The 17,200-nt window shown below is 34.9% G+C and overlaps 1 protein-coding gene across 1 annotated transcript; it reads left to right on the forward strand.

Moving 5' to 3' along the window:
* Window positions 1–3,219: 3,219 nt before the first annotated feature.
* On the forward strand, window positions 3,220–8,790 carry TXNIP (thioredoxin interacting protein). Its single transcript, XM_053705431.1, has 8 exons — window positions 3,220–3,738; window positions 4,585–4,657; window positions 4,758–4,905; window positions 5,725–5,827; window positions 5,970–6,226; window positions 6,508–6,667; window positions 6,772–6,923; window positions 7,176–8,790. Exons 1-8 carry the CDS (start codon window positions 3,489–3,491, stop codon window positions 7,203–7,205), a joined length of 1,173 nt encoding a protein of 390 aa, XP_053561406.1. The 5' UTR covers window positions 3,220–3,488; the 3' UTR covers window positions 7,206–8,790.
* The last annotated feature ends 8,410 nt before the right edge of the window (window positions 8,791–17,200 follow it).

Here is a 17,200-nt window from a genome sequence, read left to right on the forward strand (position 1 = left end):
CCCACAATACACTTTGACACATTTTGTTTAAGTAACTCGGCAAATGTTTCAAGAGGAATTGCTATTTTACAACTATATGACTAAAAGTAGACTTACACTAATGTTTTACATTAATGTGATCCTTTGACATTTTTCTAAATTACTAATAAACACTTTACTTTTTAAACAAATTTTATATATTTCTATGATGGACCAACTCTCTAATTATGTTACTGATGTGAGTACCTTGCTATTTTCTTCTTTCTTTTTTTTAACACCCAAGATTATGTTACTGAGCCCTTAGAACACCCAAGATTATGTTATCTTTGAGCCCTTAGAACTTTTGTGTGCAATATTTTTTTAAATAATTTTTAATAGACAGTGTTAATATAAGTGTAACTGTACTTTGTAATGTATTTTTGAAGTGTTTTGTGAAACTTTTATGTTGCGCAAACTGTTAACTACAAAGGATTGTTGCATAAAAGGCGGATACGCGTGCGCAATCGCGATTTTTCAAGACTTTTAATATCTGCGCAATGGAAAGACCACATTACGCACGGAAAACTCATAGCACGCTACTTGTTTGTGTAAATGGCTTATAAATAGAAAATTATTGGTTCAAGAAATGTTAGCATTTTTATTAATCATATATTGTTTTTTAAGAGCTAGGGACATTGCATAACTAAAAACTACATTCCAGCTTTCAGTTAAATGACTATGGTGGTGCACCTCTACATAGGGTGATCTACAGGAGAGATGTTTATAAGCTTACATTCCTCTATACTTATACAATACTTTCACAAATAGACCTTATTTCGCACCCTTCTTGCATGTTGTCCTACACATGAATAGAAGTGAACTTGCATTGGATGACAGTTATAAATAAATACAGCAGTCACAAAGATCTTTTAACATGTGTGTCTAGAAGGGGAAGCATTTAGGAACTCATTAATCATGTAGAGTAAACTCTATATCAGTAAAGCACTCTGAGAAAACAGCTAAAAACATAGCTCCAAAAAAATGGACTGCATAATGAATTTGTTATTTTGTAAACTATGGTGTGCATGTATTCCAGTCATTTTTGCAAAAACAAACTATTTTAAAGATAAAATAAGCATAATCCTTTGCTTTGTGGTAGTTGATTGTGAATATTGCATTTGTCTATGGATTTGAAAAATGTCTTTAATAGAAGAAATATCGCTGTGTTTGGTGCTGGGTGGGTATACATTTCTGGTTTTCAGTTGAAGATTATACTTTAATAATTGATGAGCTGTACAAGGGATGGTTATAAAATAAATGTAGCATCTGTAATAAGTATGGAGTCAGTGTGCAAAACTTTTGGGGGGGGAAAAAACCCAGTATGTCATTAAAATGATCAAAACCTCAAAAATATAGAATTGCAATAAAGTCAAAAGAATATAACACAGGTATTGTTATCCTATTCCACTAGGCACCATGTGAAAACTTCTCCCCTTCAAAAAGGAAAGTATTTACTACTAATAATCACGTATTCAGGAGCTATCCACCATGTTTCTTTCTTGCCTTTCAGTTTCAAGTGTGAGTAGCTGCCAAATGTTCCCTTTAATCAGATAGGAAGTACCCACCTCGTAATGGTAATGATATTGCACTTTCATGTTAGACAGCCATTTAAATGTCCATATCCAGCAGTTTCATTTCTGTAAAAGAGCAAACTAAGAGTGTTTATAAATATATTTACCATCTTTGACTTCTATATTGTACAGAAAAGAAATGTTTTGGACTAATTGTTATATTGTAGATAAAAAAAAAGTGGGGTTGCCACAATATCCTCACATGGAATACATTTTCTTATTACTAAAAAGTATTTCAAATTAAACAAAAATCACATTATAAACACACTTAGAAAACTGTTTATTTATGTCAAACATTGAGCATGTTCCTACCTAATAAATAAATGTATAATTTTGATAACATGGAAATGGTGCGTTCTCTCAGTAAAAGTTTTCCTTTCCTAAGTGATTTTATCTGCATTTAGACATATACAGATAGATAAAGAGATAGATATGATTTATTTAATAATCCCAGAAGAAATTGGTTTCCTATTAATAAAAAGTTGTTTGTTTTTTCTTTATTTGTAGGATTAGAATGTTACACTGCACTGTTTTATACATGACCCTCAGATAAAAACATAATGTACTCTATTATCAGTAAATATATCCCCATTTACTGGGATATAAGACTTTCTATAACCAAGCAAACCCTGTCCCAACAGGAATGCCAGGAGTACATAATAGAAATGCAATATGATGATGAGGATAGATGCCTAGATTTTCATCAAATGTTGAAATGGATTTTTCATGTTAGAATCGAAATTGCAAGCTTGTGTAGTTTTCACGTGTGACTTGTTTCAGGTGTGCAGGGTTTTTATTGTTATGTACACAATAGAAGCAATATAAATGATTTCCTTTCTACAGCAATGCAGGCACATTGGACAGCAATGTGCAGTAATCCATATGTGTTACTATAAAGTTGAATAGTTTGGATAACATTTTATTATATGTTTAGGATGTTATGGCGATTATATTATGAAGCTCTTTCTAGCAATGACCGTTTCTTGTTGGCTGTATTTCAACTATGCAACACTTTATATGGAGCAGTACACAAAAATAGTCCTACTGTATTTATATGTCGCAGTATATGAAAATCTACTCTAATTTGTTATTTTTCTGTCAGAAAAGACACGAATTATATAGTTATAAAATAATCCTACGAGTTTCGTCGTAGCTAGCAGTTTATTCATTGGAAATTGATTAGCTATATGTATATTATTACTTAACAGAAACAGTATTTATTGTACCCCTACTTTATACTATCATCAATTACACTAGTTTGTGACAATGCCTAGCTAATAACCCAAACAGGGGATTTCCTATCAATAACACGCCATAACAAGGTACTATAAGTCTACGGTTTCTCAGAATTCCCATCTCCTATCTAACAAAACAACTCGAGTGATGAACACTTCACCACACCTACCTTCCTCACCCCGCCTATATTTTTCTTCGTTGCTCCGACCATGCTGTGTCCACGCGCTGCTGTATTGATTCTCATTGGCTATACCACTTCCTAATAATGCCCAAGCAGCCAATGCGGGAGGTGAGCACGAGGTGAACACGGAGTTCGAGCAGGGTTGCACGTGGAGGGCGGGAACAATATATGGGGCGTGGTTTCCAGGACATTTATAAAGCTGTCTTCCGGCTCTTGTTTACAAGCTCTCAGGTTGCAGCAAGTCTTGGAGTGTCCTTAGAGCTACAAATACAATAAAGTTATCTAGTGTTTATTTCATACAGATATTTATGCAAGTAACTACAGTTTGCAGATTCATTTTTATTGAAGTGCCATTATATTCTGCAGATCTTGTTCTGCATATCAGGGATTGCCTTTAGACTGCTGTGTATTTGTATACAGCAGTCTTATTACTATTTGCAAAAGATACCCCTAATTTTGCTAGCACTTCTGTCACTGTCACCATGGTTGTATTCAAGAAGATCAAGTCCTTTGAGGTGTGCTTTACTGAACCTGGGAAGGTATACTGCGGTGGGGAGAAGGTGACAGGCAAAGCATTGGTGGAAGTGGCTGAAGTGACTCGTATAACAGCCGTCAGGGTACTGGCCTGTGGAGTAGCCAAAGTGTTGTGGAACAAAGCCTCACAGCATTGCAAGCAGGAGATGGAGTACCTGAGATATGAGGACGTCCTGCATATGGAAGATCAGCCAACAGGTGAGAGCGAGTCAGCTGGTACCCGATGCCCTTTAAATCTTTGCATGGCAGGAAATAGTCACATGTAGATTATTATTCATGTACAAGACACACACATTTAAAACTTCCTTTAAGTTATTTTAACATAACGGTGTATTTAACATCTGCTGTATGACAAACCACTATTTTTTAAATTTATGATGGTGTATATTATTTATTTGGCTGTTAGTGTTTTATAAAATACCAATTCAATATATTCTGGACAATTGAGTCTTTTATGATATAATCATAATTTAGCCCTCCGTACCATTTAGTGGCTTATCAAGTTGTGCTGTGCAGAATTGTTGTAAACTGTTAATAGTCAAGTCATTTACACTGTTAAGAACAAGTTATTTTGTATGAGTCTTATTAGAATGATAGATTCATGAGCTGACATCAAAAAGTTTAAGGAAGTTTTGTGACCTGGACATACAGTGTATTTCTACTGTACATTGGAAGGGCAGTTACAATTGCAAGATGAGGTCATTGTGAGGATACTAAAGTCTGTGTCATAGCTGCATTAGCAGATGTTCGAAATTTCATTGATTCAGATTTTTGCTTACTACCTAAAAGAATAAAATATACTGTTTTGGTTTTATTTCATAGATTTTAAGTTGCTCCTGGTACAAAGCCATTAATTCCTAGTTATCTGCATTTTATATTTTGTTATGTGTTTTAACAGAGATCCACTAGAGTAGAACTATGCAGATTATATAGTAGCTCTTAAAAAAAAATATATAATGCTTATAATAGCTAAAATGTAAATTAGTTATGCAGATATCAAAATAAAGTGGTTTGTAATAGTAGTTCTTCTATTTTACCTTAAAGATTCTGATGGGTCTGTGATTCTACGTCCTGGAAACCGATATGAGTACAAGTTTGGATTTGAGCTCCCCCAGGGGTAGGTACAAATTATTTGTTTGTAAAATTGACGTCCTGCTGACCTGCATAGCATAACTGTCCCCATATGTACTAACGTTGCGTATGTTTACTTATTCCAGGCCTCTGGGAACCACTTTCAAAGGAAAGTACGGCTCTGTCAAGTACTGGGTGAAGGTATTTCTTGATCGTCCTTCTCATCCAACTGAGGAGGCCAAGAAGAATTTTGAAGTAGTGGATTTTGTGGACGTGAACACTCCAGATTTAATGGTAAATATCACATCTTTACATATTCTGGTGTGTATGCTTGGTTGAAAAATATTGACTGCCACACTAACCACCAACTTGATATTTTGGGCAAAACAAGATCACAGGCCTCCATATTTCTTTTTTTTCAAGTCTACCATATGTTATTGTGGCGGCCACTGAAGTAATAGACCATGTTTTTAATTACAGCATCCTTGTAGATTATCCTTTGCCATAATTTAAATGCTTGTTAATTTATCAATGTGCCATTTTAACACTTTTTCTAAAGCTACTATTTGTTATCTTGTCATAAGTAATGAGGCGTGTGCATAATCTGTAGCACATTTTTTAAATAAGTTAAATGTTTAGCTACAGTATGAATTCATTATAATAGAAGTATGTTATAGGTACAGGGACATAAAAAACAAATTTTCTTCTTTCATGATTCAGATAGAACATGTGATTTTAAACAACGTTCCAATCTACTTCTATTACCTAATTTGTTTTGTTCTCTTGGTATCCTTTCTTGAAAAGGATACTTAGGTAGGCTCAGGAGCTGCTGATTGGTGGCTGCACATATATGCCTCCTGTTGTTGGTTCACCCAATGCATTAAATAGCTCCCTGTAGTGTGTTGCTGCATCTTGAGCAAAGGATACAAAGAGAATTAAGCAAATTAGATAATAGAAGTAAATTGGAAAGTTGTTTAAAATGCTATGCTGAGTCATGAATTAAACATTTTTGGGTTTCATATACCTTTTAATTAGTCATTAGTTGTATTGGTAACATAATGCAAACTATGTGTTTTTAATGTGTTTTTATTTTTTGTTTTGTTTTTTTTTTAGTCACCAATTTCTGGGAAAAAACAAAAGAAGATGACTTGTATGTTTATACCTGATGGACATATCGCTATGAGCGCCAGCATTAACCGCAAAGGATTTTGTGAAGGTGAGTTGAGTACCACAATTTTGTGTTGTACTAATGGACTTTTCCCATAAAGACTTACACATAGAAAACTGCCAGTCAATATTTAAAGAATAGTTGCAGTCTTTGAAAGAGTTTTCCTAATCACATATATTTATTTTTTTAGGAGATGAAATTTGCATCTGTGCTGATTTTGAGAACACCTGCTCTCGTATTGTTGTCCCCAAAGCAGCCATTGTAGCCAAGCATACTTACCTGGCTAATGGACTCACCAAAGTGTTTACACAGAAGTTGTGCAGTGTAAGAGGCAACCATATAATCTCTGGCATGACTGACTCCTGGCGAGGAAAGAGCATCCGTGTCCCCAAAATCAAACCATCCATCTTGGGGTGCAACATCTTGAGAGTCGAGTACTCTCTAATGGTGAGTGTCTGTGATTTTGCCTGACTAGAAATTCTCTTCTACAGATCTTGTTCTTCCATTTATTACCTACTTGCCCTTGTTGAGTACTGTAGCATATTTCATGATTCTAGACCCTGTGCATAACATATACAGTGATGCCTTATTTGGCAATACACATCTTAGACTGGATAGTTTCTAAAACTGATAATACAGTATCTAATTTATTAAGTTTATTAAACATCTTTGCAATCCTCTTCACTGTATAAGAAACTAATCTTTGTGTTATCTTCATTTTCTAACAGGTCTATGTAAGTGTTCCTGGGGCAAAGAAGATCATTCTTGACCTACCTCTAGTCATTGGCACCAGTTCTTCAGGATTCAGTAGCCGTTCGTCAAGTATGGCTAGCCAGACAAGCTCTGAAATGAGTTGGGTAGAACTGAACATCCCAGGGACACCAGAAGGTATGTGTGTTCAGATTGAATTTGTGCTGAGTTACTGGGTTTTATTTGATCTAATGTAGCATTCATGTATTTACTTCTGTTTATTTTATTTTTTTTATCTATAGCCCCCCCAAGTTACTTGGATATTGTTCCTGAAGATCATCGACTGGATTGCCCCACCACTCCTTTGCTGGATGAGCTTGACTTTTCATGTGACAGTCCTATCTTTATGTATGCTCCAGAGTTCAAGTTCATGCCGCCTCCAACTTACACAGAGGTATGTTCCTAGCTGCCGTAACTTCACCTTGTAGATGACATTTAAGATGTGCACCCATCTTTTAGAATTTGAGTCTATAGAACGGTCATTGAGAGATGCTAAAACACAGATGACCGAATTGTAAATCACTAATCTAAATGCCATAAGACACTATACATTCAAATGATGGTTGCATTCTTCAGTGTACATGTACTTTGTATATCGCGTTCCTTTTTTGTACCATATTAAATTGTCTGTTTTTTGTTTTTTCAGGTTGACGTAAACAAAAATAGTGTGCATTGAACGCCAGAAAGTGCCTTGTTTATGGTTCTTCCATTCTGAATTTGACCTCCTAAAGCACTGTCCTGAAACCATATTGCTTGGCCTTTTTTCTAGTGAGACTTTTTTTGTCCAAGAGGGTGAACACTTCTTAAACATTTTCCATCCAGCACCTTCCAAAGATCACCCAGCTGTGCCAACACAATGCAAAATGGTAGTGAAGCAGCGTTGTCGCCCACCTCAGGTCTACGTTGGTGTGAACAGTAGTTATCAGAGGAGACTTAAACTGTGTTAACTGAAAGCAACTGCTGTTTCTGTTTAGTAACAGATACATATACAAAAATATTTTGTACCTGGAAGATCAAAGTTGCTTTAAATGTAACTTTTATATATATATTTTGTTTCATTGTCTACAAATTTCAATATAAGAGCAAAAGTTCTGTCTTCTGTATTTAAGTTGCTTTCTGCAACTGGCTCATTCCTATCTGTAAAGTTCCCCTGACGAGTGTTTAACCCTTTGGCTAATAGGGTGTTACAGAACACGGTAACATTGCATTGCAGCTTTCAAGAAGACGTAGGGATTAGTACAAAATTAAGGGCCGGAAACCAATCTTTACTGCATTTGCTAAAGATATATATCTAAAAAAAATTTGTATACATAATTTTTAAGAATTTTCCAAGTAACAAGAGAAAGCAATACTATGGATTTCAAACAACGCTCTTTAATTCTAACACAAATTTGTTATTTTGGGGGGTGGGGAATGTGTGTGTGTGTGTATGTGTATGTATGTATAGCAGAATTTTGTATTCCATTGTGAATACTTCAGAAAACCAGTGTTATACTTTATGTGTGTGTATGTATGTATTTTTTTTATTATTACTATTTTTTTTTATATATGCACTTTTTAACATTTTTGATAATGCAACCACTATGCTCCACTACATTTATTCCATATGTAGATCTCATTATTCATTTGATTTGTTTCAAACTGCAGGCATTAATTACTCTACAGTATGTTTTTATAATATATGAACCTGTTTGCAAAGCTGAATATAGCTGCTCCTATTTGAAAACAGAACTTTTTTTATGTTTATAAATACCTGTATGAAGGTAAAAAGGGAGACTGTTAAATTGTGCTCTTGCTTCACATAATAAGGGCTTTTCCATTTAAGCCAGGGGTCAGCAAACTTTGGCCCCCAGATGTTTTGGAACTACATTTCCCATGATGCTCAGACAGCCTAGAGTGTCTCGGCATCATGGAAAATGTAGTTCCAAAACATCTGTGGGCTCAAAGTTGTTGACCCCTGATCTAAGCCATGTTTTATATGCACTTTCCTCTAATGGATAGCTATCTGTAGCTAATTCAATATTGTCAGTTCCTGAAGGCATTTCTTCTGATCTGTTAAATCATTGACCTTCTATTGAGATGTCTGCCTTAAACAACCCCCCAAGTATTACGTTCTACTTCTAGCATGCACTTATATATATATATATATATTTGTACAGTATTTCTGCACTGTTGCTGAATCTTCTCTGTAACCTTGGAGAATGTATGCTCAGGCCAAGGATATTTGTTTTTTTGTAAAGAATTTTATTTACTATTTTGTATATTTTGTTTCAGAATTTATATTTTGTACTATATTTTCCCTTTATGGGCAGTTTTTTTTTCTAAATAAATATTTAAAAAAAAAATCCCCACTGTTTCCATTTCTTGTGAATGGGTGTTGGCAGCTAGCGAGTGGAATTAACCAGTTATCTTAAGTACTTGACCAGAGATGGGTACCCTTACATAACCCCCACTTAAGTTACTGTCACCTCATCCACTTGGCAGCTATTTCCTTCTATAAAGCTGCTGAATTCAGGGTGGAGAATTACTACATACTTTGCTTCCTTGCTGCTACAGCACATAGTCATACATCTGTACTTGCATACTCTGCTAATTTAGTGGGTTGCCAAAAAAACATAAACTAGACTGGGTGAAAAATATGGTAGCCAACACTATTATAGAGAGATTCTTTCTGGTGCACTAACCAGACGGGCTTCAAAATTAACTAAAACTGGGGGTAGTAAAAGTGCAGAAGAATGTGTTTATAGAATTGGCACCTCTAAATAAAAATCTTCTGCAATTGTCCATAGCTATATTCCCACAAAATAAGTACTGACAGACTAACAATACACAATTTTGAATGACACGTTGGCTGCTGGATCACATCTATTAATTGTCAACTTAAACTTTAAAGGGATACTAAACCCAATTTTTTTTCTTTCATGATTCAGATAGAGCATGAGATTTTAAGCACCTTTCTAATTTACTCCTACTATCAATTTTTCTTTGTTCTCATGCTATCTTGATTTGAAAAAGCAGTACTGTAAGCTTTAGAGCCGGACCATTTTTTGTTCAGAACCTGGGTAGCACTTGCTGATTTGTGGCTAAATGTAGCAAACCAATCAGCAAGCTCTACCAAGGTGCTGAACTAGAAATGGGCCAGCTACTAACCTATTTATTACTGCTTTTTCAAATCAAGATAACATGAGAACAAAGAAAAATTGATAATAGGAGTAAATTAGAAAGTTGCTTAAAATTGCATGCTCTATCTGAATCATGAAAGAAAAGATGTGGGTTTAGTATCCCTTTAATCAGTGATGGCAATGATCAAACATAAAATACAGATGTATTCAACACAAAAATAAAGACCATCAAGACTAACAAAGCTGCAGAAGCTACCAAAAGAGTAACTATTATTGCTCAGCATAGTCTTTGTATAAAGCCAACCAAAGCCATCTGTTCCCGCTGAGTATAACTGTATCCTAAAATATTTAATGTAGAAATTGCTTAAAGCGACATGAAACCCAATTTTTTTTTCTTCAGGATTCAGATAACGCATGCAAATTTTAAGCAACTTTCTAATTTACCCCTATAAGCAATTTTTATTATTCATTCTCTTGGTATCTTTTTATTTTAAAAAGCAGGAATGTAAGCTTAGGAGCCAGCCCATTTTTGGTTTAGCATCTGGGTAGTGGATGCTGATTGGTGGCTAAATGTAGACAATCGGCTAACGTTACCCAGATGCTGAACCAAAAATGGTTCGAATCCTAAGCTTACATTCCTGTTTTTTATTTCAAATAAAGATACCAAGAGAACAAAGAAAAATTGATAATAGGAGTAAATTAGAAAGTTACTTAAAATTGCATGCTCTCTGAATCATGAAAGAAATAAAATAGGGTTTCATATCCCTTTAATGTGCAAAATATGCCTAAAAGAATATAACAAGGAGCACCTAAAATAAGACTAAGGTAAAAAATGTGTATTAATAATCAACATTTATTCTAAAACCTGAAGCTAATGAAATTATATAATTAAAATATTACAATACAACATGGATCCATGTAACAGTGAGCTCAAAAGTTAAAAATGGTTCCTGAATGGCTAGATGAACCATGTTAATGGCATTAGTCTGTTAGTCCAGGAAGGGAAGGGGGGAGCTGATGATCCTAGAAAAAAATAAATCCTTGAATGGTTATATGCAAAAATCCAAAAATATAAAAATGAATTAGAAAAATGGATGAAAAAATAAGTGAAAAAATGGAAAACACAAAATATATGTGATAAATGTGTGAAATTTGTGGAATTCCGCTATCCAAACAGATGTGTGTGATCAAAGTTCCATTGGAAGGGATAAGTGAAGGGCAAAGTTAATCCAATTTTGGAAAATTTGTGTTCCGTGACCTAAAAACAATTGGAGTGTAGAGAAATAGGCTTACCATATACTGTCAACGCATTTCGGCCTTATCATAGGCCTTTATCAATGATAAATGATAAGGCCGAAATACATTGACAGTATATGGTAAGCCTATTTCTCTACACTCCAATTGTTTTTAGCCTTATTGCACCATTGTATTTTTTGTTTTTAGGTCATGGAACATGGCACATAGAACAGTTTTGGATAACTCCAGAATTTTCCAAAATAGGATTAACTTTGCCCTTCACTTATCCCTTCCAATGGAACTTTGTTCACACACATCTTTTTGGATAGCGGAATCCCACAAATTTCACACATTCTTCATGGTTTTTTTTGTGTGTTCCATTTTTTTTTTTTTTTTTTTTTTTTTTTTTACATTTTTCCACTTTATTTTTCACACATTTTCAACCATTTTCTAATTCATTTTTATATTTTCATTTTTTTGCATATCACCAACCAAGGATTTCTTTTTTTCTAGGATCATCACCTCCCCCCCTCTTCTTCCTGGACTAACAGACTAATGCCATTAATGTGGTTCATCTAGCCATTCAGGAATCATTTCAACTTTTATTGTTTTTATTGATCTTACTGTGTCACATGGATCCATGTTGTATTGTAATATTTGAATTATATAATTTCATTAGCTTCATGTTTTAGAATAAATGTTGATTATTAATACACATTTTTTACCTTAGCCTTATTTTAGGCGCTCCTTATTATATTCTTTTAACTGACTTCTTCTGGGGTAGATAAGTACCCTTTCAAGAAGCTATAGGTATTCCCAATACTTAGCGCTGGGGTTAAACTGTTTATTCAAAATATGCCTAAACATCACTTGTCACAAAACTTTGCACAGGCTAACTTTTATCACCACCCAAGCCTATTCTAGAAGGTTCATGAGTTTTGTATTCCTGCACTGCAAGTAAATCTTAAGCACATTTTATTTTTTGGGCTACTTAACATACAAAAATAACTTTTAATCTCACTCAATTACCACCAAATTTTCCACAATAAAATATTCCAACAACACACAGCACAAAATTGACCTTTTTGTAAAACACAGTCAAAATTATACATATTTACCTATTTTTTGCCAATTCTAAAATGTTTAATGTAATTTGTGTAATGTGGAAAAAGCACTTGAGCCAATAAATTGCCACAACACTTTGCACAAGTTAAGTTTATCACTGCCCAAGCCTATTCTAGAAGTTTGTTTTGGGTTCCCCACACTGCAAATATATTGCATTAAGCACATCTTTTGGGCTGCGTAATGTAGTTTAACATACTAAAATTGCCTTTAATATCACTTTATTGCCACCACATTTTCCTCAATACAATATTTCAACACCACCCATTTACTCAGAAAATATCAGACCTTTAGGCAAAACCCAAAATTATACACATTTAACTATTTTAGCCAATTCTATTCTGCTTAAAGGGACAGTCAAGTCCAAAAAAAACTTTCATGTTTCAAATAGGGCATGTAATTTTAAACAACTTTCCAATTTACTTTTATTACCAATTCTGTTTTGTTCTCTTGGTATTCTTAGCTGAAAGCTAAACCTAGGAGGTTCATATGCTAATTTCTTAGACCTTGAAGGCCGCCTCTAATCTAAATGCATTTTTTTCACTACTAGAGGGTATTAGTTCACATGTTTCATATAGATAACATTGAGCTCATGCACGTGAATTTACCATGGAGACAGCTCTGATTGGCTAAAATGCAAGTCTGTCAAAAGAACAGAAATAAGGGGGCAGTCTGCTGAGGCTTAGATACAAGGTAAAAACGTGTATAATTATAACTTTGTTGGTTATGAAAAACTGGGGAATTGGTAATTAAGGGATTATTTATCTTTTAAAACAACAAAAATTCTGGTGTTGACTGTCCCTTTAATGTGAAAAAGCGCTTAATGAGCCAAACGAAATGCCAAAACATTACTCAATTTAAAGAAAACTTTGCACCATCTAAGTTTATCACTGCCTAAGTCTATGGATCAAGTGGTCCAACATAGGTTGGTTGATGATTTTCAATTGTTCTAAAAAATTTTTTTTACTAATTACTTCTATGTATTGGTATTGCAAAACCACGGTGACCATTTTTTTTCATGGCACATGATAAATTTTGCTTGTACTGATTATTATGAAAACCGCAATATCTCAGCTCAGGATGATCCAAGCTCCTTGGAACAAAAACAGATGTCTAGAGCACTTTACAAGGTACATGTACATATATAAACATTTTACACATTCTTGTTCCTGACACTTAAGTCCTAATGTAATGATCACTTTTAGGGTCAATTTATAAGGGGAGGGATTCGAGTCTCACTCCTATTTTTGAGAGGGTACATAGGTAAGTATAACGTGCATACACAACATTTCAGATTTGAGACCTCTTATTTTCTTATGGGGTGAGAGAGTGCAATTTTTTAACATTTCCCTGGGGGGGGGGGGGGTAGGAACCTTAAAGACACATGTATGGAGCAGAATGAGGTCTATGTATTACCAGAAGATTCTCTTGGTAGGAAGGATTTCTGAAACTTTGAAAATAAATCTACGCCAAAAGCAAGGAAGTAATTGAACTGAAACTCAAGCACAGGTTCAATAAGTGTGAGAGAATTCCGGGTATAAGAAAATGTCAGTTTGTGTGTTGTTGGAATATTGTATTGTGGAAAATTTGTTGGCAATTGAGTGAAATTATAGGGTCATTTTTGTACGTTAGGCAACATTAAGCAGCCCCAAAATGTGCTTAACACAATTTTTTTGCATTGTGGGAATCCAAAACTCACTCATGAAACTCGTGATAAAGTTAGCCTGTGCAAAGTTTTTTGTGGCAATTGATTGATGTTTAGGCATATTTTATTTTTATTAGTATCAGTATTCTATTTATTTATCTATGAATTTTATATGATTGTTACCTATACTGACTAATCTCAGGAGGATGAAAGGCTTTGATGTTACCGTCAGGGACATTCCAGCCAAAATTAAAATCTACATAGATGCAATTCAGTTTTATGGGCTAATCCGGTAATTGGCTGCTCTGTATTATATATGATTTTTGTAGGCCACAAAATATGTGAAGTGTGTGAAGAGTGATATGTTGCAACAGTAGCTTCCTGGTTAGACTTTTAAGGGCTGTATCACTGTACTGCTACAGAATTATAATTTTTTTTAGTAACAAAATTATTTTATTTCTCCCATGACTGCACATCTTCATTTTATATACCATGTAATCATATACAGCCATCTGAAGCTTTAAATATACACCAGACTTTTTGGCTGTCCTTAAAACAAGTGTCATTTTTTGTAGGAGGGGCATCCAAGATTAATACAGGACATGGAATATATATGGAATAAAATAGCCCTTTTGACAGACAAAGAGAGTGCAGGGGGTCCTACAAGGTGAAGGAAAGAACGTAGGTGGAATAATAATTTCCTAGTTTCTGACGTATTATCTGCTCTGCTACATTTGTTCTACAATAAGAAATCAATATGTGAAAGTTAATAGTCTTCTGAATAAAGTGAAATAATGCCCACGTTAATAAGAGCAGAGGTGAGTTATTCTAATCAGCGTATCGAAACAGGGAGACAGATGGTTGTGACCTACATTAAACAATTTTTCCTAAATTAAGACTCGTTACCAAGAGATGGTTCAGAGAAACACTTATCATTGTTTCATTATGAACCATCTTTTACTGAGCAGAAAAAATCTGAGCTGAAAAGCAAATATTTACTCTAACTATATGAGAGCTCTTTAAAGCTCCAATCTGCTGAGCTTCATCTGTTCAATTCTGAGTATTTTTATTTATTTTACCAAACACAGGCATTGTCTCATCCATATGAAAAAATCAAAGTTTTGTTTGTTTGTTATGTATGTTGCCATTTTGCAGTTTGTTCCTGGTTTTGCACAAATAAATGGTTGATGGTAGAATGATGTGTTAAAGGGACACTAAAGTCAAAATTAAACTTTTATGATTCAGAGAGAGTTTTAAGAGACTTTTAAATGTACTTCTATTATCAAATTTTGCACATTCTTTTTATATACACACTTTTTGAGGCACTATCGCCTACTGAGCATGTGCACAAGTTCATAGGGTATACGTATACTGTCTGTGATTGGCTGATCGCTATCCATGAAAAGCTGCCGCTCCAGTCCGACGCTGGCTGTAGATGCCACCGGAAGTCACAGGGGGAAGGCAATAGGTGTGGAGCCACAGGGGGTGCAAGCCGAAAATGCGTCCGGTTCCGCCGCAGAAACAGCAATTGAAGAAAAGGTAATCAGCTGCACTAGCGGTGTGGTATATAAAAATCCAAAATTTATTATTGCAGTTTAAAAACAAGGTACAGGCAGGCTAAGCAGACAGAACATCCTAACATGTTTTAAGTGCTGTGTTTGGCACGAAACATGTTAGGATGTTCTGTCTGCTTAGCCTGCCTGTACCTTGTTTTTAAACTGCAATAATAAATTTTGGATTTTTATATACCACACCACTAGTGCAGCTGATTACCTTTTCTTCATTGGCTGATCGCTGTCACATGATTCAGGGTGCCGACAAATAGGGGGGAATTAATTTGTCAGAAAAAACTGCTTATTTGAAATTTAGAGTAAGTGCAATTGCATTGTCTTTTTATTATGTACTTGTTCATTATGCAATTCTACTGTAGTTAGGGGTCCTTTAAGGACCCCTTTTGACCATTAAAGAGGCATTAAACACTTTTTTTTTTATTAAGGTTATTCCCCGACTCCCTCTTCTCATGGGTCACGTTGAATTCTATCTTTCACTACATTCCAGTGCTGTCGTGTTTGCACATGTGTAGCAACGTTCCTTCTGATACCTGCAGTGTAACCTGCTAGATCCCATAATGGCATCACTCATGATTAGTGGGAAGTGCATAAAATGTATTTAGTGTTTAGTGTCCCTTTGACAAGGCTATTTTTATTCCAGTTTTTCATTGTTTTTATTATTACTTTGATATTGTTATTATCAATGTTTATATACAAAGCAAGATAATTTTTTGTAGGACTATGTAAGAATGAATACGTACATACACATTTTAAGTAGCAACTAGTAGGGCAGTGAATGTTACAGTAGTCAAGAAAATATTGAGTGGATTAGTATTTTGTTTCTTATGTGAGAGAATAATACATTCTGCATATTATTCCAGGGGAAATTCAATGAGGTGAGATGTGATTGCCTGTGAGGGCTAAGGATTGTGAGTCCACTATAACCCAAAAGCCACGCTCGTTAGATGCAGCATGAATATTGATCTGTCAACCATTAGGCAGATGTCAGGTTCTGGCGTTGCAATAAAAAGGAGTATGAGAAAGAACTTAGTGTGATTAGGTATAGGCAACATCTGTACGGTCTCAGCAAATATTGTATGTTCACCTAACCTTTTTCATTAATTTTTGTGAAAATAAAAGTTTTTTTTCCAAAAAAAATCATGCCTTACACCAGTGTTTCTCAACCACGGTCCAAAAGTACTCCCAACAGGCCAGGTTTTCATTATAGCTGAACCAGTGCACAGGTGATGTAATCTGCTGACCAGTAACACCATGGTTACTAACCTGCTCTCGCCCATCAGTTTGTTATTCCACCTGTGCACTGGTTCAGTTATAATAAAAACCTGGCCTGTTGGGGGTACTTGAGGACTGCGGTTGAGAAACAAGTGCCTTACACCATTACATAGTATTATGCCCTTTCTGGTATATAATAAATAACATGGAATCCAGCTCACTCAAAATTTTTATTTGTCCCGAAATTTGTGTTTGGTGTCTAACACTGCATATAAAATCATTATCAAACCTTTCTCGTTAAACACACAGATAGATAGATACTTATTCCAGCGAATGTGATGAAATAAATAGTCCAAAGACAGAGCTGTAAATTGTTGCAAAGTATTTAATCGGACAGCAACACATTACAGGTAAACACCACTCTACTACTAGAAGCTTGGGGTGCAAATGAGAGCGCATTGTACCAACTTAAGGTTATATACTGAGCCTAGTGTAATTAAGACTATCCAGCTGAACAATATACTTTAACACTGCATGTTAAAATTTACAGTGGAGTTTCATGAGTGTTAACAGTGAAATACCCGGTAACAAGTTTCCGTTCCTGTAGTTGATACCTGCCAAAGGCAACATTATAAAAAGGCAAGAAAGCCCGAATAAATTGTTGGTATTTAACAAGTTCTGTTTCAGTGCTTTTTGGCATAAGGTATATGTGGACACTTACTATGGCTTAACTACACAGTTTGCAATAGTGTGAAGTCTATTG

Source organism: Bombina bombina, chromosome 1 (assembly GCF_027579735.1).
Source record: "Bombina bombina isolate aBomBom1 chromosome 1, aBomBom1.pri, whole genome shotgun sequence".
In the NCBI taxonomy this organism is placed as follows: domain Eukaryota; kingdom Metazoa; phylum Chordata; class Amphibia; order Anura; family Bombinatoridae; genus Bombina; species Bombina bombina.

What these genes read in the sequence shown, in the direction of transcription:
- TXNIP (XM_053705431.1), top strand. Translation starts at nt 3,489, where the DNA reads ATGGTTGTATTCAAGAAGATCAAGTCCTTTGAGGTGTGCTTTACTGAA. An exon ending in TGAACACTCCAGATTTAATG is followed by an intron (nt 4,906 to 5,724) that starts GTAAATATCACA and finishes TTTTTTTTTTAG; the next exon opens with TCACCAATTTCTGGGAAAAA. An exon ending in CATCCCAGGGACACCAGAAG is followed by an intron (nt 6,668 to 6,771) that starts GTATGTGTGTTC and finishes TTTTATCTATAG; the next exon opens with CCCCCCCAAGTTACTTGGAT.